This window comes from Phodopus roborovskii, unplaced genomic scaffold, assembly GCF_943737965.1.
Source record: "Phodopus roborovskii unplaced genomic scaffold, PHOROB, whole genome shotgun sequence".
Taxonomy (NCBI): domain Eukaryota; kingdom Metazoa; phylum Chordata; class Mammalia; order Rodentia; family Cricetidae; genus Phodopus; species Phodopus roborovskii.
In genome coordinates, this window is record NW_026126469.1 from 8,284,795 (window position 1) to 8,307,419 (window position 22,625).

Consider the following 22,625-nt stretch of genomic DNA (forward strand, 5'->3'; position numbering starts at 1 on the left):
TGGCTAGCTTACAAAGTTACAGTTAAACGTCAATGCCATTGGAGATCTGAGGATAAATTATAACAGGAAGTATGATCCAAATGGCCTGTGTATCAATTAAAATGATAGTGATCAGTCCATCATTTAAATAGCCATCCCATGCTCTTGTGGTCTCCATGGCTTCATTTTGGGGGCAGAAGTACCAAGGCAGCATCAGTCTTTAGTTGCCAGGCCCAGAAGATGAGAGGCTTTTTCCTGTAGAGGAGGAACATGGGGGACTGACCTTACTTCGTCTAGGCAAAGGGGAGGGGTGGGCAGCCAGCATTCCAGTGTCCTGCTTGTTCACAGTTTGGTTCAGATCCTGACTGTAGATGAGGCATAGGGGCAGTCTCACCCAATGTTGAACATAACCACAATCCAGGTGTAGTTGACATTGTGTCCATTATCTTCTTGGAGACCTTGGGGGTCACTACTAGGAGCTGGTGTCTCTGTGTTGGTCTCTGTGTCTGTCGTAGTAAGCTTAAACATCTTTGTGAGGACATCAAGTCTGGGGATGGTCCCCAGGCCGGGTCTAAAGGTACAATCCAAGCCTGCCTCAAGCATGGAGATCTGTCTCTGGTTGCACTTCCGTATATTGATGACTCAGCAGGGCACAATAGAAAGTAACTTCTGCCCGGTAAGTGGTGATTAAAAACAACACTGTTGGCCCTCACTAGTCTTTGTACTCACTATCATCAAACTTCTGCACTATCATCAAACTTCTCTGGCTGAAGCCTTGCCCCTACTCTGAAGCCTGCTTAAACATCTGCTTGGATCAATAAAATGAGTTCCTGCCCCCGACCAGGCTCCCTGTCTAATCTGATTGTCCTTGAAGTGGGTAAGAGCTGGGGAACAGGCAGACAGCGCGCTCACTTTTCCTCGGTCCTCCCCTCTGAGAGGAATTGCGGAGGGATGACCCCGAAACTGGTGCCCAAGGTGGGGATATCACAACGAGGCCAAGCAGACTCTTCAAGGTGAGAGAGACCCTTAGTATGGGTAATGCAAGCTCAACCAAGTATGACCCAGTCCTTAAGGCTCTCCTCTTGATGCTTCCATCTAGAGGGCTGGAGCTCACGGATGCAAATGCAATTAAAAAACAAACAAACAAGCAAACAAAAAAACCCCAGGACACCATCATAGCTTTAGCCCCCTGGGTCCCAGCCACTAACCTCTTTTCTTAACCTCTTCTCTTGGGAAACCTGGGAGAGGGTTGGGAGGTTGGTGGGTAGAAAGAGTTCACTGTCGTGTCTGATTGTCCTGGCAGTGGGCAAGGGCTAGGGAATGGGCGGACAGCGTGCTCACTTTTCCTCCATCCTCTCCTATGATCATTTATAAGGTGACTAACTATTAACTTTCTTTCTTTTTCTTTCTTTCCTTCTTCTCCTTCTTCTTCTTCTTCTTCTTCTTCTTCTTCTTCTTCTTCTTCTTCTTCTTCTTCTTCTTCTTCTTCTTCCTTCTCCTCTCTCTCTCTCTCTCTCTCTCTCTCTCTCTCTCTTTTTGAGAGACAGGGTTTCTCTGTGTGGCTCTGGTTGTCCTGGAACTCATTCTATAGACTAGGCAGGCCTTGAACTCACAGAGATCTACCTGTCTCTGCCTTCCTGAGTGCTGGGATTAAAGGTGTGTGCCACCACTGCCTGGCTATCTTAATTATATTTAACAGTTTGTAATAAAAATAAAAGTTTCTGAATTGAAGCTCTTCTCATGAATACAGTCCACAGGGAGATTGGCAACTTTATTTTCCTGGTCCTTACATGCTATACTTTTATAGAATATAACAGCTTCTTGAATGACTAGTTTACTAAAATAGCTACAGCTTAACAATGTTAGCAAAAACAAGGAGGTTAGACATACATGCTCATATCAGTCTCTGTTAGCCTGAATAGACCTTAGGTAAGGAGAGACTTTGCCAGACTGCTTAGGTCATCATCTCACTGCACCATAAAGGAGAAATACCCCAGTCTCTAGTGTTTAATATTTGGTGCTCATAGCTGTGAGCCTAATTTTTAGCCTTTCATTTACCTATTTATCAAGATTATATATTACTAAAGACATTATAATAAAATATCTTATAAAATGTCTCATAGTCTTATATTAAAATTTTTTTGTTTTGGTTTTTCGAGACAGGGTTTCTCTATGTAGCTTTGTAGGCTAAGTTGAACTCAAATTCACAGCGATATCACCTACCCCTGCCTCCTGAGTGCTGGGACTGAAGGTGTACATCACCATTGCCCAGCCAAATTTAATATTTTTAATAGCTGTTCTTTAAAAATACCCATTTTAAAATTAAAAATTTCTGTAAAGATCCAAAATTTCCTTTTAAAAAAATTAAAATCTCTCAACGGTGTGCTCTAGCAGTATCAAAGTACCTTTTTAATTTCAAGAGAGAAAATACAGGGTACAACCATAATCTGCACAGGGCAAATCCAAGCTCCAACAGTGCTAACAATTCTGAGATTCCTCTGGGGCTTTTGCAAGGGGTTTGGGTAATTCTCTGGCCTCATCCTTGGCAGTGTACGTAGCCTACTTCTAGATTCCAGAGAGCTCCATGACCCTTTCATGTCTTTAAAACCAATAGCATCTAGGTTACTCTTATGTTACAAAGTTTGGCTGTCAGCAAGGTACCCTTTTGCTTATGAAAGCATGGAGGTGCAGCTTTAACACCTCATAAAACAAGCATTGTTTTAAATCATATCTTTCATAAACCTCGTTTTCAAGATAAGGCAGGAGTTATCATACAAAATGAATCCCAATTCAAATTGTCTTGGAGACCTGCTATCTCCTTGATTGTCCCATACCACATGGTTGCCCTAATCAAGATGGTGGTGAAACCATGTGACATCGTTCCTCTCTAACCATAGCAAAAATGGCTGCCAGCCAGGCACGTGGCTGCTATCTTTAAGCAGCAGGCCACATATGGTTCCTTTAAAATGACCTATGAACAGACTTAACTATCAATCTTGTGTTATGAGTTATAAGTTAACATATTTGTTACAAACATTACAGATTTTTAACCATACCCAATAAACTTACAAGCCAACAATCCCTTCAATCCCTTTAGCTATTTTGCTATTTTGTGTGTGTGTGTGTGGGGGGGGAGGTCATAGCTCTTGATCCCAAACTCAGAATTAAAAACATGCCTGGGTTTGGGAAAGAGTCAATTTTTCAATAAAGTAGAACACCATAAAACAACTTTAATATTATCCATCCCCAGATGCTGTTTTAATTTCTATTACATTAGATCTTGAGGTCAGAAAGCTCAGAGATAAATTCTGAGCCCTGGAGCCATCATTGGCTGCAACAGCAACAGCCAAACTGTAACCAAGGCATGAAGAACACAGTAAGCTCACATATTCAAAGGAGACCAGTGAGAAACATACATGCAGTGGCCACATTCATACATTCAAAACAGACTGACAAAACTAACATTTTGGTGCAGTGCAAGGCTGTAAAATCACAGTGCCACTGGGTGGTGGTGGTGCACACCTTTAATCCCAGCACTTGGGAGGCAGAGGCAGGCGGATCTCTGAGAGCTTGAGACCAGCCTGGCCTACAAGAGCTAGTTCCAAGACAGCCTTCAAAGCCACAGAGAAACCCAGTCTCGAAAAACCAAATTAAACCAAACCAAACTGAATGAACAAACAAACAAAAAGATCACTGTGCCTGAGAAAGTTCATGAGGAGCTAGACCAGCCAGCGCCAGGCATTCTTGCCGGCTTCCACACAGGGACGCGGGCTTCTCAAAGCTGCCCACTGGTCCCAAGCTTTGCACTCTGAGCTAGAAACATACTGCCATTGAATCCCATGCCCCTAAAACTGCCTTTTCAGGAGTGATCCCTCCCCACAAGAGCAGTGCCAACTTATTAGTGTTGTTTGTTCATTTAGTCACCCCAAGTCAGAACATATAATGACCAGTATAGACATAAACAAGGCAAAGAGTCAGAGCCACAACAAAAAATTGTAGGTAGAATTTTCCATCCATCCATCCAGCTCTCAAATAATCATACAGAGACTTACTATTATTTAAAAATGCTTGGCTGGTAGCTTAGGCTTGTTACTAATTAGCTCTTACAACTTAAATTAACCTATATTTCTTATCTACAGTCTACCACATGGCTTGGTGCCTTTCCTCAGCACGGCATGTTCGTCTCGCTGCTCTGGCAACTCTTCCCTTCTTCATCCCAGAACTCTCTCCCTGTCCACAAATCCATTTAGCCTCTTCCTGCCTAGTTATTGGCCATATAGCTCTTTATTAAACCAATGAAACCAACACCTCTTCACACTGTACAAAAGGATTATACTACAAAAGGTTTTAACTTTAGCATAGTAAAACTATATACAACAGAAACAGTTATCAAGTACGAATTACAGTTACAATATCCAGCTTGTTTGTATTTGGCAAATTTAGAGAAAATATTGTATTATGTATCTTATCTTTGTATGCCTAATTTGTATGCCTAATTTACTTTTCATTATAGCTAAGAAAAACTATAAGTCTAACTATTTGGTCTTTAACTCCATCAAAGACCCCAGAAGGATCTAATATTACCTAATGGCAGGGACATCTGGCTTCCTTGACAGTCACCCAAAGTTCCTCTGCAACATTGGGGCATTCATCTTTGACCTACAGGCCTAGAATACATGACAGAATTTTCTGTGAAGCAGGAAATTTGAAGGACTATCCTATTGTGTCTTGGCAAAGCTCAGCAGTTGCTTTCTTTTGTGTCCTGCTTGTCTGATTTGGACAGCATACTGTCAGTAGTTGAGGCAAGGATAGTTTCTTGCCAAAATGGCTAGCTTTTGCCACAGAGAAAGTAAACTCCACATGGAGGTTCTTCAATGCCCATCATCTTTAGTAGATTAGTTCTGTTAGGAGCAGACGTGTCTCACAGTCATGAAAAGCCTCAGGTTATGAAACATCTTAAATGTCTGTCTCAATATATCTGTCTAACCTTGAAAATATACCTAACATGACTACACATTTGACTATTATAGATAGCTATCTACTAACCTGCATTTCTTAATTATACATTACATTTTTTAAATGAACCTCTCTTCTGGGACTCAGTTTTCCTCAGCCTTTCCCTATACTGCAGGGGTTTTGTTGGTGTTATTTTTGTTTTGAGTCAGTGTCTCCAGGTGGTGGAGCTCTTACTGGCTGAGCCAGCTCTCCAGCCCTTGTAAGTTCATTTATTTATAGAATACCCCTTCACTTGATCCAGACCACTAGGACCTGTAATACAGTGTATCGCTTGTGAGAAGCAATAGCCAATAAGGAGAGCCCAGAGTTGAAGATACTACCTGTCACCAGTGACATCAGCTTAGGGACAGAACTGAGCTTCATTTAAAGGGTGATAAGAAAAGGCAGCAAGTTGACATCTTAAAGAAACTGCCCTCACAGTGTTTAGCCCAGTCTTGCCTGCCACCCTTCAGTCACCAATAAACACATAGAGGCTTATATTAATTATAAACTGTTTGGCCAATGGCTCAGGCTTCTTATTGGCTAGTTCTCTCTTATTTACTAACCCATTTCTATTAAACTGTGTGTTACCACGAGGCTGAGGCTTATTTGTAATGTTCCAGCATGTTACTCCTTTGCACTACATCTCTCTGGTGGCTCCTCTCTGCCTCCTTCTTGCCAGCATTCTCCTTATCTGATAGACCCACCTATACTTCCTCCCTGGCTACTGGCCAATCAGCATTTAATTATCAACCAATAAGAGAAACATATATTCACATCAGGTCACATTCTTAAAATTACTGATGCCTGTACCTCAGTTACTGTAGCCCATGCTTATCTACCTGGTTATGGCCTCTCTGGGCATCTAGACTCAGGTACTTTCTGACATCTGGGTCTGGGTATTGTATTTGCACTCCTTCAGGTCCCAGCTGGGCTGGAACATTAGCTCAGAACAAACTGGCTATTCAAGTGTGTGTGTGTGTGTGTGTGTGTGTGTGTGTGTGCAGATCTCTTTATTTACTGTGTGGGCTACAAAACCCCCATTGCCAGCCCTGCTAGGCATGAATCATTGGAAAACTGCAGAGTTAGAGTGAGAAAGGGTTTAGTAGAAACAAGAAAGCTTCACAAGGGAGGGGCACTGTATAGGGGTGTGGCGCTCCTACCTGCTTATAAATGTCACACAAGGAGAGAAGCAGCACTTCCCAGTTTGTCTCTGCTGGCCAGCTCAGCTCCTATCCATCACCTCTTTCATTGCCTGGGAACATGGCCGACAGAAAAATCATTGCAGTGTTTGGAGCAACAGGTAAAAAATAAGTATTTTGTTGTTGTTGTTGTTGTCTTTTTGTTATTGTTGTTTTGTTTTTCAAGACAAGGCTCCTCTGTGCATGCTAACTTTGCTCACTTTCCTGACCTGACTTCTAGGTTTTAGCTTTAGCACAGAGGGTGAGCTTTAGCCCTCAGGAGTAAACTGAAAGGAATCTTGTGCTCAGTGTTTTTGATGTGAGCAGGATAACCCGACTTTATAAAGTAAAAAAACATCACCGGCTAACTCTTGGTGCAAGTCTCTTTTGAAACTGAGCTCCACCTTTCCCATTCCTTCCCCGATAAACTGCAAAAGCAAATAGGAAGCAGGGAATGGCATGAGGTGGAGGTGAGAAGCCCATGTCTTTTAACTAACCTCTGCTTTCCACTCTGCCACCAGCTTGAGCCATCTTTACAAATTTTTAACCAAATCAGTTTAGACCTGTACCCCCAGCCTCTTAATGATCCCTTTGAAATGTCAGCATATGGTGTCTCACTCCAAGGAAAATAGTCTTGGTTAATGTCCTCCAAAACCCAGTCTCTCTGGTACATTGGCTTTCCTTGCTACTCGCCTTTTTCCTTTAAACGGTTTATTGTAATATTGACTCTCTCTCTCTCTGTGTGTGTGTGTGTGTGTGTGTGTGTGTGTGTGTGTGTGTGTGTGCGCGCGCGCGCGCGCGCACCTGCGCGAGAAAATTGTGCAGATTGTGATCCTGGCCTTGGCAGCAAGCACTTTATCCACTGAGCCATTCTGCTTCCTTTTCCTTGCCGGTTTTTCAAACGCACACCTCTTTAGAGCCTTAGTACCTGCTCCCCCAGCCCAGAAAGAGCTTTTCTGTCACTCTGTTTCCTCCCTCACAGCAGTCAGGGCTCCATTCAGACTCCACTGGTGTTTCCAGACTTGCCTTTAAAACTCGAGATTTTGCTCTAGCCAAGTCACCCTCTGGACCCCTCCCTACCTTGACCAATCTTTCCTGTCTTTCCACCCTGGCAACCGGGAGGCAGGTTAGGGATGTGCCAAAACGGAAGAAAACAAAGGAAAAGGGAAAGAAAGCAGACAGTGACTTTCTCAGTGGTGCGCACCTTTAATCCCAGGACTTGTGAGGCAGGCTGACCTCTGTAAATTCAAGGCCAGCCTGGTCTACATGTAGACAGCGCTGTGCCATACCAGCCAGGGGGACAGAGTGAGGCCCTAACCCTAAAACAAAAGAAGAGCAGAGTACTGTGAGAATGTTTTTCCCAAGGACAGAAGTCTCTTGAAAGGTTTTGAGCAGAGGAATTGGCATAAGTTCTCTGGGGAGCCTAGGAAGGCAGTCTGGCAGGCAGAGAGCTCTGGGAACCTTAGGGGGTCCTTGAACTCACAGATTCTCCAGCCTCTCAGAGTGCTAGGACTAAAGGTGTGCACCACCAATGGAGACGCAGTTTCCCTGAGACTTAGTTTGTTACTGTGTTGGGCTCAGAACTCTGGAAACTCACTAGATATCCTTGAACCCCGAGAAATTATTTTCTAAGATAATTTCCATTCTCCTTATCTTTCTTTTTTATTTTCTGTCTGTCTGACTGTCTCTCCTACCCACTCCAGTTTTGGGCCATGTGCCAATTTTATATCTCTTTAGGTTTGGATCTCACTGTCTTCTGGCTTCAGACTTGCAAAGTGGCTGAGGCTGGCATGGGACTTCGGACCTCCTGTGGCTGCTGTCTGAGTGCGGCCACAGGGGTGTGCCACCATGCCCAACTTCCAGCCTTCTTCTTTTGAAACTTTGTTTCTAATACAACATGGTCAATTTCTCAGAGATTCTTCTCAAAAATACTTCCCACCCTTCCCCCTGTGTGTGTAGGTTTTTGAGACAGGATCTCTTGTAGTCCAGGTTGACCTTAAAACTTACTGTGTAAGGATGACTTTACACTGATTTTCTTGCTTCAAAATCAGTGCTGGGGTTACTGGAGTGAGCTTTCCATCCCCAATTTTATGTGATGCTGTGAACTAAACCCGGAGCTTTGTGGATGCTTAGCCGGGGTTACCACTGCTGTGATGAAACATCATGACCAAAGACAACTTGGGAGGAAAAAATTTATTTGGCTTACTGCTCATCATTGAAGGCAGGCAGGACAGGAACTCAAGCAGGGCAGGACCCTGGATGCAGGAGCTGATGCAGAGACCATGGAGGGGTATTGCTTACTGACTTGCTCCCCATGGCTTGCTCAACCTGAATCTGGACAAATAGCCCAAAGGTGTCCCTGCCTACCATGAGTTGTGTCCTCCCCCATCAGATCACTAATTTAAAAAATGCCTGAGAGGCTTCCCTGCCCATAGCCTGATCTTATGAAGGCATTTTTCTCAATTGAGACTCCAGTGACAAAATAGGCAAACAGTACCATCTGGGCTACATCCCCAGTTCTCCTGAAACTTCAAAATAACTAAAATTGAAAGGTTTGCCTTTGGGGTTTCACTGTGATGGTTTTCATATCTCTATGTCATTATATGTGGTTCTCATTCACCACTCCCGTCTTTACCATCAACCTTACCGTGTGTGTGTGTGTGTGTGTGTGTGTGTGCTCATGCACACGCATGTGAGCACGTGTGTACCACATGGCATGCCTGTGAAAGTGAGGCAGCACCATGCAGGAGTCAGTTCTTGACTTCCATCATGTGGATGGGGATGGAACTCAGGTCACCTGGCCTGGTGGTAACTACATTTAGCTACTGAGCCATCTCTCCAGCCCTGGTTTATTTTTTGGAGAAGCCTCTATACTGATTTCCATAGAGGCTACACTAGTTTACATTCCTGTCAATGGAATATAAAGTTCCTCTCCCCACATCCTGTCTCCAGCATCTGTTGTCATTTTTGTCTTGATGATAGCCATTCTCACTGGGGTGAGATGAAGTTTCAAAGCAAGGCTACTTTGAGTTTCTCTGATGAACACTTTTTCAAATATTTATTGGCCCTTTGTAATTCTTCCCTCAATGTATTAATCAGGCCTGCTTAGCTTCCAAGATCAGATGAGATAGGGTGAGTTCAGGGTGGTGTGGTTGTAAACTATTTCTTCTTTTGAAAACTTTTTGGTTCATTTTAGTCTATTAATTTATTGATTAAGTCATTTATGTGCAGTTATTTTTTATTTCTTCATATATTCTAGCCACTAATCCCTTGTTTGATATATAATTGAGAAAGATCCCCACCACCACCACCACTTTCTTCTCTGTCTATGCAGAATTCTCTTGCCGGTGGTGGTGGCACACACCTTTAAGCCCAGCAGACACAGATGGATCTCTGTAAGTTCCAGGCCAGCCTAGTGTACAGAGTGAGTTCCAGGACAGCCAAGGCTACATAGAGAAACCCTGTCTTGAAAAAAAAAAAAAAAAAAAAAAAAAAAAAGGCCTCTTAATATCGTTATTTGTTTGTTTTGAGACAGGATTTCTCTGGGAAGCCTTGGCTGTCCTAGAACTCACTCTGTAGACAAGGCTGGCATAGAGATCCATCTGCCTCTGCCTTCCAAGTGCTGGGATCAAAGGTGTGTGCCATCACAGCCCAGTAGTGTCTTGTAATCTCATTTGTTGATCCTTGGGATGAGTTGCTGTGCTCCTGGCATCCTTGGCAAAAAAAGGTCTGGCCTTGAACTTACCAAATGCTGGGGTATAGGCAAGCACTAACCGTGCCTGACTTTTGTAAAATTTTACTCAGATTCTCTTCTTGTGGAACCCATCTGATGTACCTGAGATCTTGTAATTTAAGAAAAGCTGCTCAAGAGAGAAAGATGCCATGCAGCAGGGTTCAAGCAGAGGTTTTTTGTCTGTCTGTTTGTTTTGGGAGGGAAAGGGATCGTAAAAAGGGGGAAAGGAAGAGGGAAGACCAGGCTCTGGGGACGGAGCAGTGGGAGAGGGGAAAGAGGACAGAGAAAGGAGTGGGGAGAAAGAGAGGAGGATGGGAGGTGAGCAGGGCCCTTTTAAAAGGGGACGTAATGAATGTGCACAGGTGGTGCTCTTAGTGGCTACAGCTGAGGGCCTATCCTGTTAGAACTCCAAGGGCAGGCCAGTACAAATGCCTAAATGCTAACACTCCTTTTTTTATTGACTATAAAAAGATGAGGCGTTAGAAGGGGTAGCAGGTGAGGTGGGGATGAGGATGCCATGTTCTCAAAACTACTTCCTGCTGACTTGGGTGGTGTCATTCATCTTTGGGGACCTGGGAAAGCTGGGGTGCTAGCCACGCCCTAGAGTAGCTGGTTTGTTTCATTTCACAGTCCAGACTCTGCAAACCATCAGCACCACCTGGATTTGGCAAGATGCTGTTCCAACTGGATCCAAGTTGATTCCCTAGGGTTTAAGGTACCTGATCCTTTCCCATCATCACCATAGCACCACCTGGTAGTCTTGCACCTCCAGCCCTGTGGCCAACAGCTGGGAGTCCTGCAACAATAGCTGACTAGGAATGGTCAGTGGGTCTCCAAAAACCATCCCAATGGGAGCAAGGAAGCATAGACAACAATGACTCAGCTCCCACAAGTGAGGCAGAGAAGTAAGACCCAAGGGTTTGCAATTCCTAGCATCCAGGAATTCAGAGAGGGTCGATTTCAAGGGAGGCACAGGCTACTCAGTGAGTCATCATGCAAATGGTGCGGGTCGGGTCGAAGGCTCTGAGCCTGAAAGAGACACAGTTGCCTGGTACCAGGAGAAAAGCCAGAAGGTGAGGAAAGGACTGTGCTCCAGAAAGGAAGCCTCATATCTAGGTGGGAGGTGGGCAGGGCCCTTTTGTAAGGGAACATAGTGAATATGTAGAGGTGGTGTGCTCTTAGTAGCTGTGGCAGAGGGTGTATCCTGTCAGAACTCCAAGGGCAGGCCAGTACAAGTGCCTGAATACTAACCAGTCTAACCCTAGAGGAAGAACTACCATTTCACAAGCAGGCTCTGCTCACCAGCCTCAGGTGGTGGCTAGTAGCAAATTGGTTAGGGGTAAATGAATAGGTAGCCAAAATTTACCAGATGTTTGAGAGAAGACTGCCACCATGAAAATTAAAACTAAAATAAATGGATAAGAAGAAAAGAGAACCAGTAGAGGGGAGGGAATGGCAAAACAAAACAAAACAAAACAAAAAAAACCAAAAACAAAACAAAAGAAAAAAAACTTAACACCCAACATGGGAGAAATACTAATCTCTGTGGTGTAGTTTATTGGTAGAATATTCAGGTTGTGGTGACATACACTTGTAATACCAATAACTTGGAAAGTAGAGGAAAGAGGGTCAGAAACTCAAGATTAGTTTTATTACATTGTGAGTTCAAGGCTACTCTGAACTGCATGAGACCCTGCCCAATAAATGAATTAAAAAAAAAAATCCCCAAAGAAACAAAAAGCTGAGCATGGTAACACTTGCCTGTAATTCTAGCATGCAGGAGTCTGAAACAAGAAGAAACTCCAAGGTCAGCCTGGGCTGCATAGTGAGTGTTGGGCCAATTTATCAAGATCTTTTGGGGAAAAAGAAGCTAGAGCTGAGTATGGTGTATTTTTTTTTTTTTTTTTTTTTTTTTTTTTTGGCTTTGCTTTTTCCCCCAAGACAGGGTTTCTTTGTGTAGCTTTGTAGACCAGGCTGGCCTCAAATTCACAGAGATCTGCCTGCCCCTGTCTCCCAAGCTCTGGGACTAAAGGTGTGCGCCACCACCACCCAACTAGGTGTTGCATGTTCTTAATCCCAGCACTTGATGGGCAGAGGTGGGTGGATCTCCCTGAGAGTTTAAGGCCAGCACGGTCTACGTAGCTACTTTCACATTAGCCAGGGCTACATAATGAGACCCTGTCTCAAAAACAAACAAACAAACAAACAAAAGCTGGCTGAGTGAGCCACGAGGAGCTCCTCCATGGTCCTGCCTCCAGGTTCCTGCCCTGATTCCTCAGTGATGGATGTGACTTGAGAGCTGAAGCTTTCTTCTCCAGTTGTTTTTGGTTGTGGTGTTTTATCATAGCAATAGAAACCCTCAACAAAGACTGAAGTTAGTACCAGGATTTTGGAATGTTGCTATGACAGATGTTTTAAGATGATCGTGGAAGGAGCTGGAAACTTTGGGCTAGAAAAGCTGCTGAGGGCTCAGCGTTCAGTGAACTATTGTGGGATAGGTTTCCAGTCATTTTGATAGAGAAACCCAAAAGTCAGTAACCCAGCACAGCACCTGGCATATATTATGACATCAGAGAACACAAATTAGGTGATTAGATGGTCTTACTAAATTGACCATGGATGACAAAACAACAACGAAAAGAAAGACTTAGGAAAGTTTTCAAAATGTTTTATAAATATAGACTAAGCTGGGGGAGGCACAGCTAGCATACGTGAAGCCCTGGATTAATTATCAGCACTGGAAAAAGATGAATAGACATAAATATTATATGTTACTGGAGAGAGAGAATCGTTCAAGAGGGAGGAGCTAAAAACTTAAAAAAAATCCATAACATTTATGTCTGCAAAATAATATAATTGCCCTTGTTAATTGGGGGTCTGCACCTGACCATGTGGCCCACTCTCTGTTCCTCTCCCTCTTATGGCCTAGCCAGTTTGAAAGCCAAGCGATGCCTAATGTTCCCTGTGGTGCCTCCAGAGGGCCCTTCAGTAACAGTTCCCCTTGCAGCTGGAATCCCTAGGAGCCGCCTTTTGTTTTGTTTTCTGATCGTGTGCTTCTTCTCCTGACCTTGCAGGGGCTCAGGGTGGCTCTGTGGCCAAGGCCATTCTGGAGAACAATCATTTTGCGCTGAGAGTACTGACCAGGGATGTGACTGGGAAGAAGGCCCTCGTGTTTCGGGACCTTGGTGCTGAGGTGGTCAGATGTGACCTGGATGACACTGCATCTGTGGAAGAGGCCTTAAAGGGGGTCTATGGAGCCTTTCTGGTGACCAGCTTCTGGGACCATCTCAGCAAAGAGAAGGAAGTGTGTCAGGTGGGAGCTGAAGTATTCCTTCTTTCCCTCTAAGTCCCTCCTCTTCCCCCACCCACTTCTGTCTATGCTAGTCTCAGTCTGGGCCCCAAAGAGCCATGCTCTGCAACATTCCCCTTGGCACCTAGAAAATACATGCATGGGAGTTACTCGCTGAGGGTTGGTAAATTAATGTTATATGACACCTGCTCAAAGCTAAAGACCTTGAGGAAGGCTGCTTGCTAGGAGATGGGCAGAGACGCTCCACTTACATTGAGGTTACTTTGTTAGCAAATGGGAAGATAAAATACCACATAGGCCAGGGACTATGTGGATGAATTAGTAAAGGGTACAAAGAAAAAGAAACAAGCAAGCAGGTAAATGGAGTAATAACTCCAGGGAAAGGAGGGTTGTGCTGTGACTCAGCTCTGTTGTGTGTGGCACTCAGGAGCGGAGACCACACCCATCCATGAGCGTGGGATGGGATAAAAGGGATTGAGACTGCATGGCACAGAGTGGAACACAGCTTTATGTGCAGGTTTGTATGTGCAAGAGGAGAGGGGAGACAATGCCACATCGTTGCCGTTAGAAACATACTTAGCTGAGTGGGAAAACAAAAACAAAAAACCAAACAAACCATGCAGTGTAAAGGTGTTTTCTCAGAATAAAGGAGCTGAGAGAAGAAAATGCTTACTCTGCAGTGTGTTAGCATGTAGGGGCAGCGAGCTGGCTTTTGTTTTCTTGCTTGTTTGTTTTTGTCTTTGTGTGGGTTGGCTTTGTACTCACTTAGTAACCCAGGATGGTCTCCAGCTACAGCAATTCCCCTGAGTCAGCCTCCCAGATGCTGGAATTGTGCCTGTGAGCCACTACAGCCAGCCAGTAACTGTTTGATTTACATTGTAGGATCCGTCTTCCTGTGAAAACTCCCTCTCCCTACCCCTCTCTCCCCCCCCCAACCCCGTCTTTCTCTGTGTGTGTACATTTGAAAACTTATCAAATGTTAAAAAAGTTATGGATAGCTTCAGCTACTTGAAGAAATGACAAAATTCAGAAAAGTCAATGGGGAGCTGTCCTGGGAATGTTTGTTGAATTGGTCATGCCACTTAATGTTTACCAAATTAATTTTGTGATGTCCTCACATTAAGTTCAGGGAGGGAGTGTGTCAAGTGTTCTGCCACTGAACTCCATCCTCAGCCTCTTTTTTTTTTTTTTTAACTTTTTATTTTGATACAGGATCTTACCAAGTTGCTCCAGCTAGCTTAATTCAATCTGTCACCCAGGGAGACTTTGATTTTGTGATCTTCTGCCACAGGCTCCAAAGTAGTTTGAAATTCAGGATGGTGACAATACACCCAGTTTTCTTTTCTGCCCCCACCCCTTAAAGTATTTCTTGAAATCTTGTATTTGTTTGTTTTTCGAGACAGGGTTTCTCTGTGTAGTCCTGGCTGTCCTGGAACTCACTCTGTAGACCAGACTCACCTGAAATCAGAGATCCACCTACCTCTGCCTCAAAAGTGCTGGGACCTAAGGCGTGTGCCACCAACACCTGTCATATTTCTTGAATTCTAATTCTGACATTCACTCACTTACTCCCTCGTATATGTCGATGAACACACTCTTGCGCGCGCGTGCACACACACACACACACACACACACACACACACGAATACACACACACGCACACACACACACACAATTTGAACCTAAGGTTAGTCATCACTTCTTGGCTTCCCTTCTGACTGCTATGTGAGGTTTTATAAAAGTGAGATCACAAGAGTGAAGTAGAGAAAGGAAGTGTGAGAGGGGAGGAGGTAAGGATAAAGGAAGAGAGGAGGAGAAGGGAGAGTTGGAAATTTAAAACTAAAAACAAAAGCGAGAGACAGGAAGGAGAGGAGAGTGAGGAAATATGCATTTATGTTTGTATGTATTCTTCCATTTTGCCCACAAAATCCAGACAGTGTGCAGACATCTGAAAAAGTTATAAATGTATATTTGTGAGAAAAGGACTGAATTTTGTCACTCAGGGGAAGCTGGTGGCAGATGTGTCCAAGCGCTTGGGCCTGAAACACGTGGTGTACAGTGGCTTGGAGAATGTGAACCGGCTGAGCGGGGGCAAGCTGCAGGTGCTGCACTTTGACGGGAAGGGGGAAGTGGAGGAGTATTTCTGGTCCATTGGCGTTCCCATGACCAGTGTCCGCTTGGCAGCTTACTTTGAAAATTTCCTCACTCTGTGGAAGCCAGTGAAAACCTCCGAAGGCCACTACACCCTAGGTAAACACCAGGTTGCTGTGAAGGTCCAGCGGGTTGCCTGCCTCCTTCCTCCCCTCCTATGTGCTCTCTACCCCTCTTTTCCTGCCCCTTTCAGTGGGTACACTGGTGTTCTTAGCTCTGTGTGACCCGTTTCGAAGGCCACTGAACTGTGGCCTTCCTCATGGCAATCACATCCTCAAAGGCCAAGATTGGTCCTGGCCGGTAAAGCACACAGGTTACTTTTCCAGCCCACCATGCTGGCGTTCACCATGTTATAGTGTGTATGTGGTTAACTCTGTGTCCTCAAGCCTCATTTTCCTTGTGTCTCTTGGGAAAGCTGAACAAGATGACAGCTAGGAGTCTTTTCTGGTTTATCTGAACTTCAGCAGCAGGCAAGGACAGGATCCCATCATCACTCTCCAGGGACCAAAATCTCCCTGGAGACAGGTCCCAGCCTGCTCCAGCACAGACTGCACAGAGCTGATAATCTGTGGGTTAAAATAGCCCTGGGTGAAGAGGCAATGGCCACTCCCATACAGGGCCCCAAATATTCAGTCTACTATGGGAATAGCTGGTGTTTCCTAAGGCACGCCCAATTTTTGTGATCCTGTGAGAGCTAGTGTATCTATGATTCTATGTTCATCTTGCCTTCTGGGGGTGCTTTCCCCTCCCTGGGGACCTCTTTCCATAGCAGTTGCTTTCACACCCTTGTTCAAGTGGTTAGATTTGATGGAGTGACTAGCTTGGGGTGGGGGACCTGCCTAGGACGTAATACTATAACTTACTTTTTGTTTTTGAAACTAGCATTACCCATGGGGGATGTGCCACTGGATGGGATCTCCGTTGCCGACGTTGGAGAGGTTGTGTCTAGCATTTTTGCTTCTCCAGAGGAGTTTGTAGGCAAGGCTGTGGGCCTCAGCGCAGAGGCCCTGACAATACAGCAGTATGCTGATATTTTGTCCAGAATTCTGGGGAAGGACATCCGGGACGCGAAGGTGAGTCCCTTGGTTGTTTGAGACAGGGTTTTTGTCTTTCTCATTTTAAAAAATTATTCATCTGCTTTATGTATGTGTATGTATGTGCACATGCCACATTGTGTGTGGTAGTGTCATTTCTCACCATCTGCCACATGTGGCTTCACGGGTTAAGCTCAGGTTGTTGGGCTTAGTGGCAACAATCTTTACTTGCTGAACCATCTCATGGGCCCAAGACAGGGTTTAGGTAGCACAGACTACCCTACTGTGGTTTAATAAGGAGCAGGAAAAACAGATAGGCCGAATAGATGTTTATTCAGGAAGAAATAACTTACAACATGAATGCCAGCAGGTTCCTGGTCCCAAGGATGCCTCTGGGTGCTCTCCTGTCCCCCTGCTGCAAGCAAGAGAAGCCTCTTTCCCAGACCTAGTTCCCTCAGGTAACATCCGCCCCTGTCCCCACCCCCCAATGGGCGTGGTCAGTGCCACAGGTGTGGACAAAGTGAGTATCTTGCTACACCACCCTCAAGCTTGAAATAAATACCTGCCTCCTCAGACTCCCCCTTGCTGGGATTGCAGCACAATCATGCCTGCCTCCAAAGGTGAACTCTTTGGTGATCAGTGTGACTACAGGATGCTACCGCAGCTAGCATCCCACTGATTTATAAATTCATTAGATTTATTGATGGATTTTAGGGGCTGAACCCAGACTGTACTCTCAGAAGAAAGCAGAGAGTGCTAACAAACCTTCACCTCCTCTATGGCTTTATTTCTCCGGCTTTAGGGTAATTGGCTCATTAATTACTCTTGTGTGGAAGGAATTTAGAATCCGAAGATCAAGGTACAATCTTTTCACCTGCAATGTTCCATCTCCCCCATTGGCTTTCACCGAGGATGGGGAAGTGGGTACAGGTGGGGGTGGGCAACACAAGGCATTTTAGTCTCTCACCTCAGCTTCCTCACTTGTAGATGGGCACTACAGTGCCCACCTCAGAGTGCGCTTGTGACATTGGCATAGACTATATTTAAAATCTACCTTAGTGATCAGCACGCAGTAGGGATACATCGAGTACTATGTGCCCAGTGCTAACTTTGAGCAATTTATAGTGCCATCAGGGTGAAAATGTTGGGCCACAGGGCCACAGTGACCATCATTCCAGGTGCCTATGTCACCCAGACTATCTGCCCTGTAGGTGCCAAGAGGATGCTTCATCCCTACATGAATGGGTTTCTGGACCAGAGGGTTGGCTCAGTGGTTAAGAGTCTTGTTGCTGTTCTTCCAGGAGAGCTGGAGTGTGACTCCTGCATCCACACTGGGAGTCTCACAACCACCCATAACTCCAACTCTGGGGGACCAGACATTCCCTTTTGTCCTCCTTGGGCACCCTCAAACACACCCACAAACACACATACACATCAATAATAAAGTAAACCTTAAAAGAGAGAAAAAGGAGTGGGTTTGAAGACTCTTGACCCTTAGTGAGCCCTCAGTAATGATGGCACTATGAGTCCACATGAGGTGACTGGTCAAAGTGTGGCAAGGACAGTGCTTTACATAAAAGTGGGAAGGATTGGTATCATTTCCCCACACAGGTGTGATGGGTTTGCGGAATGGGAGAAACATTGCTGATCGTGCAATGATTGACCCAAACAGTTACCACAGAAACCGTATGACCCACCAGAGCCTCCAGTACTTAATATGGATGGTCCGTGAAGAGACAGTTGATCTAGGCTGGGTGTCCTCACTTTGTTTCCTGCAGCTGTGATAGAAATGCCCTGACCAAAGCAATTTAAGGGGAAAAGGACAAATTTGGCTCACAGTTCCAGGGTCCAGTCTAGCATTGCTGCAAACTCATTGGTAGGGACTTGAAGCAGCTGGTTACAGTCTATCCACAGTCAAGAACAGAGAACAACACATTCATGCATATAGTGCCCAGCTTGCTTTTTCCCTTTTCATTCAGTCTAGGGCCCAGCCATTGAAATGGCTGCCTTCCTTCATTCATGGTGAGCCTTCTACTTCAACTGACCCAGTAAAGGTAACTGGTCACAGGCACACCCACAGGCCAAAGTAATCTAGACAATCTGTCATTGAGATGCACTTCCTAGGTGATTCTAGATTGTTTCAAGTTGACAATCAAACCAACCACACCAGTGTGGTGGCTCACACTCCTTGCAATCCCAGAACTGGGATGTAGGGGCAAGGAGTGAGTTGAGTTTGTGAGTGAGTTTGTGAGTTGCAGCCTGAGCTGTTGAGTAAGACTATGTCTCAACATCATACCCCAATTGTTGAAGTCTGGCAGTGGTGGCCTACAACTTTAATTCCAGCATTTGGGAGACAGAGGCAGGTGAATCTCTGTGAGTTAAAGGCCAGCCAGGTCTGCACAGCAAGTTCCAGGACAGCCAGGGCTACACAGAGAAACCTTGTCTTGCAACAAAACAAAACACAACACAACACATTGTATTGACCCCAGTTCTTGAATATCCCATTCCCCTCAGACCTGACAGGTGTGTTGTTTTTGTCAGAAGCTCTTGGTATAGTGAGTCATTTGGATTGGGGAGTGTGGTGGGGGCCCCTGGGGCAGGGTTGATGGTGGTGGTTGTTGAACTTCCAATTCACCTTAGGTGTTAGAGGGATGAGGACACTAGTAGATCTTTCATTCTGGAAAAACCATGATAGGAGTTAATCAAGACATAAAATAACTATATCTTCAGCCAGGTGTGGTGGGGTACACCTTTAATCCCAACAGTCAGGGGCACGAGGATCTCTGTGAGTTCAAGGCCGCCTGGTCTACAGAGTGTTCCAGTCAAGGCTGTACAGAGAGACCCTGAAAAACAAACAAAAAACAAAAATCAAAACAAAAGAAAACAGCTGTCTCTTTGAAACTAGAGTATCTTTGAAACCACACAAAATTTCATAGAGGAAGTAAATTCTTCCAAGACTAAGAAGGTAGTCTTCCATTCAAAGGCAGGCTCATGAGAGGTCTTGGGCATAAATATATTTCCCAATGGTCCATCTCCTGGGGCATTCACACTGGGTCTTGTGTTATTTTTGTCTTGATGGTTTGACCTGTATAAGGAAGAGACATAGAAAAGGGGAGGCATATGATATAGTCATTCTTACATGACAGGTTTCGATGGCTCCAGATCTTCCAAGAATTTTAGATAGGTACCTGGGCACTGGCTGTTCTTGGAACATTTATTTGTTTCTAATGCAATTGAGGGTTTTCTAGCACTAAAAATCCCAGGGCAATAGGGGCTGGAAATTCTACAGAATGGTTAATACTTCTCTGGTTAATGGTAAAAGTTGATGATTAATACTAGTCTGTCTTGAAGACAAGCCTACATTTGCCCTCAGGTAGCAAAAAACGCTTAGGCGTTATGTTGATTTTTGGGAAGGATGCATCTAGCCACAAGGTGGTGCTCCAGCACTCCCAATTTGGTACCCAACCTATCTGGTCAGAGGGCTCCTGTGGGACTTATGGAGTCAGGGTAAACAAAGCATACCAAACTCTCACCAGTTGTTCAGGGCTTCCTGAACTGTTTCTCCAACCCTCATGGAAACATGAATCCCTCAGAAAATGAGTTGCAAGAGAAAAGATGTCAAAAGTCCTTTAAAAATCTTTAGCAGTACATCCCTATTTTATATGATTTATTAGTTGTCATAGTTACCAGATGACAGTATGACTTAAAGAGACAGATTTCCATGCTTCTAACATAAATTATTCTGTTTCCAAACTCAAGGATTTAAATATTTTTCTAATTAAAAATAATATTTCTTTAAAAATTTTAATTTATGTGTGTCATGTGTTTGTATGTTCACATGCATACTGGTGGCCCAGGAAGTCTGAAGAATGGCTCAGTGGGAGTGCCAAGACCAGATTCAGGGCTTTTGCAAGGACAGTTTGTATTCTTAACCATTGAGCCTTTCAAAAATAACAAATGCTTATTACAGTAACTGAAACTATTATGAAAAAGAAAATGGTCGGGCAATGGTGGCACCTGCCTTGGATCTCAGCACTTGGGAGGCAGACATCTGTGAGTTTGAGACCATCCTGGTCTACGGAGTGAGTTTCAGGACAGTCAGGGCTATTATACAGAGAAACCTGTATATACATATGTATAGATACATACATAAAAATAAAATAAGCAAAAGAAAATAAAACCCACCCATTTTAAGTTCTCAGAGATAACAAGTAGGATCTGCTTGTTTATTCCATTCCTTTTCCAGTATATGTAACACATATACTTATCTATAGTTAAAACAGCGTCCAGTGCCATTTCACTCAATGATATGAACATTTTTCTATTTTGCTACATTTCTTCAGATACATTGATATGATATTTTTTATGACAGGCATGGAAGCTGTGTTTGCATTTCCTTTCTTTTCTCCTTTCCTGTTTTTAATTTCTTTGAGACAATGACTTGTATTTTTTTTTTTCTTTTTTTGTTTTTTCCTTTGAGACAGGGTTTCTCTACATAGCTTTTGCTGTCCTGGAACTTGCTCTGTATATCAGGCTGGCCTTGAACTCACAGAGATGTCTGCCTCTGCCTTCCAAGTGCTGGGATTAAAGTAGTGCACACATTTTTCTAAGAACAAGTGAAGGGCCACAGGGGAGGCAACTGATAACAACCCTGATGACCTGAGTTTGATCCCATGGATTCAGAGGGTAGCAGGAGAGACCTGACTGCTGCAGGTTGTTTTCTGACCCCCACATTGGTGTTGCACATGCCCCCCACACCCTATGTGTGTATCTACACACACACACACACACACACACACACACACACGTATATAGATTCCCACATAAATAAACACATGCAGTTTTTAAATTGAGAAAAAAGTGGGGCTATAAGTCACAGTTCATTTCTGCAGGAAGGGCAGATTATATTGACCAGCTATTAGAGAGGGCACCCATTTTTTCTACAGAGGCAGTTATGCATCTGGATTCAAGGGCTTCTCAGTAAGCATGGGATGTGCTCCATTGTTGTCTGGGCCTGCCTGGTCCTGGCAGAGGCTAGAATGATTGAAGGGGGAAAAAAACCCAAAACAGATCTCTAACCATGAAGGGGAAGAAATGGATGGGATATCAGCTAGGCAATGAGTCAGCATGACTGGGAACTAAAGCCAAAGTAGCCAGGAAGACTGAGCATCTTGGGGGCCTGCTGGGGGAACCCGAGGAAATGCAGGTGAGGCACTCTGAAGATGCTCAGATCGTCCTTATCCAGGTGCCTGTACCTAAAAGACAGTTGAGCCTTCAGCTGGCACATGGGTGTAATATCCCCACCAAGGGCTGCAGCTGGAACCCGTGATCAAGTACATCAATCACTCAGCAGGGAAGTGCTTGCCTAATCCGATGAATGCCATACTTAAAGACTATAAATAGTTTCACATAGTTTGGATCAGAATTTACCATCCAGTTAGTTCATCCGTCAGTTTCCTGACACTGCATAGAGGAACTTCAGAGTTCCTAACATGTTGGAGTTAGAGTGTGGGCCTGCGTCACTGAGGAGATGAATACATAAAACTATTGTAAACCATTAACATTTACTGCTTCCTTCCTTTTTCTTTAAAGATCACCCTAGAAGCTTTTGAGAAGATGGGATTCCCTGGAGTGGAGGAAATGGCCAATATGTTTCGTTTCAATCAATTTTTGAAGCCCGACCTTGACATCAAGCTTACCCACCGTCTAAACCCCAAAATCAGAAGCTTCAGCCAGTTTATCTCAGAGAATAAAGGGGCCTTTAAAGACATGTGAAGAGCGTCAGCTGCTGAGGCTGCATGACCTCGTGTTGTCCCTCAGTTCATGCTATCCTTGTAACACAACATTCCCCTTACAGAGCATCAAGGGTGTGGGGGACTGTCTGCACCATCTGAGGGGTCTCTATACCTTCTCTCCAGGGATACGGCACTTGGGATTCAACACAGCAATCTGGTTCTCTTAAAACTTTCCAGCCAATGAGAAGTTGCCTTCTTCAGATCTTTCTCTCTAAGATCCAAGTTGTCTCAAAAGGGTGGTTGAGGAACTTGGACCATCTCCCTTAATATGAATGGGAGGTCACTCAACTCTCTTCTGAATGAGGGGCTACCTTCTGAAATTTCCCTAGCAGCTGTTTTCTCAAGTGTATCTCAAAACTTTCAGCAAATTAAAGACAACATATGACCATCAAGAGATGAATAGGCAAACACAATGTTTTACATAGTGAAATATTATTTAGCCCTAAA

General features: G+C 44.4%; 1 protein-coding gene across 1 annotated transcript; it reads left to right on the top strand.

Annotated features, from left to right (window-relative positions):
- The first annotated feature begins 6,237 nt into the window (after window positions 1-6,237).
- On the top strand, window positions 6,238-22,176 carry LOC127227207 (nmrA-like family domain-containing protein 1). The gene is made up of 6 exons (XM_051191536.1): window positions 6,238-6,277; window positions 7,893-7,979; window positions 12,963-13,201; window positions 15,202-15,448; window positions 16,232-16,422; window positions 21,976-22,176. Exons 1-6 carry the CDS (start codon window positions 6,238-6,240, stop codon window positions 22,156-22,158), a joined length of 987 nt encoding a protein of 328 aa, XP_051047493.1. The 3' UTR covers window positions 22,159-22,176.
- The last annotated feature ends 449 nt before the right edge of the window (window positions 22,177-22,625 follow it).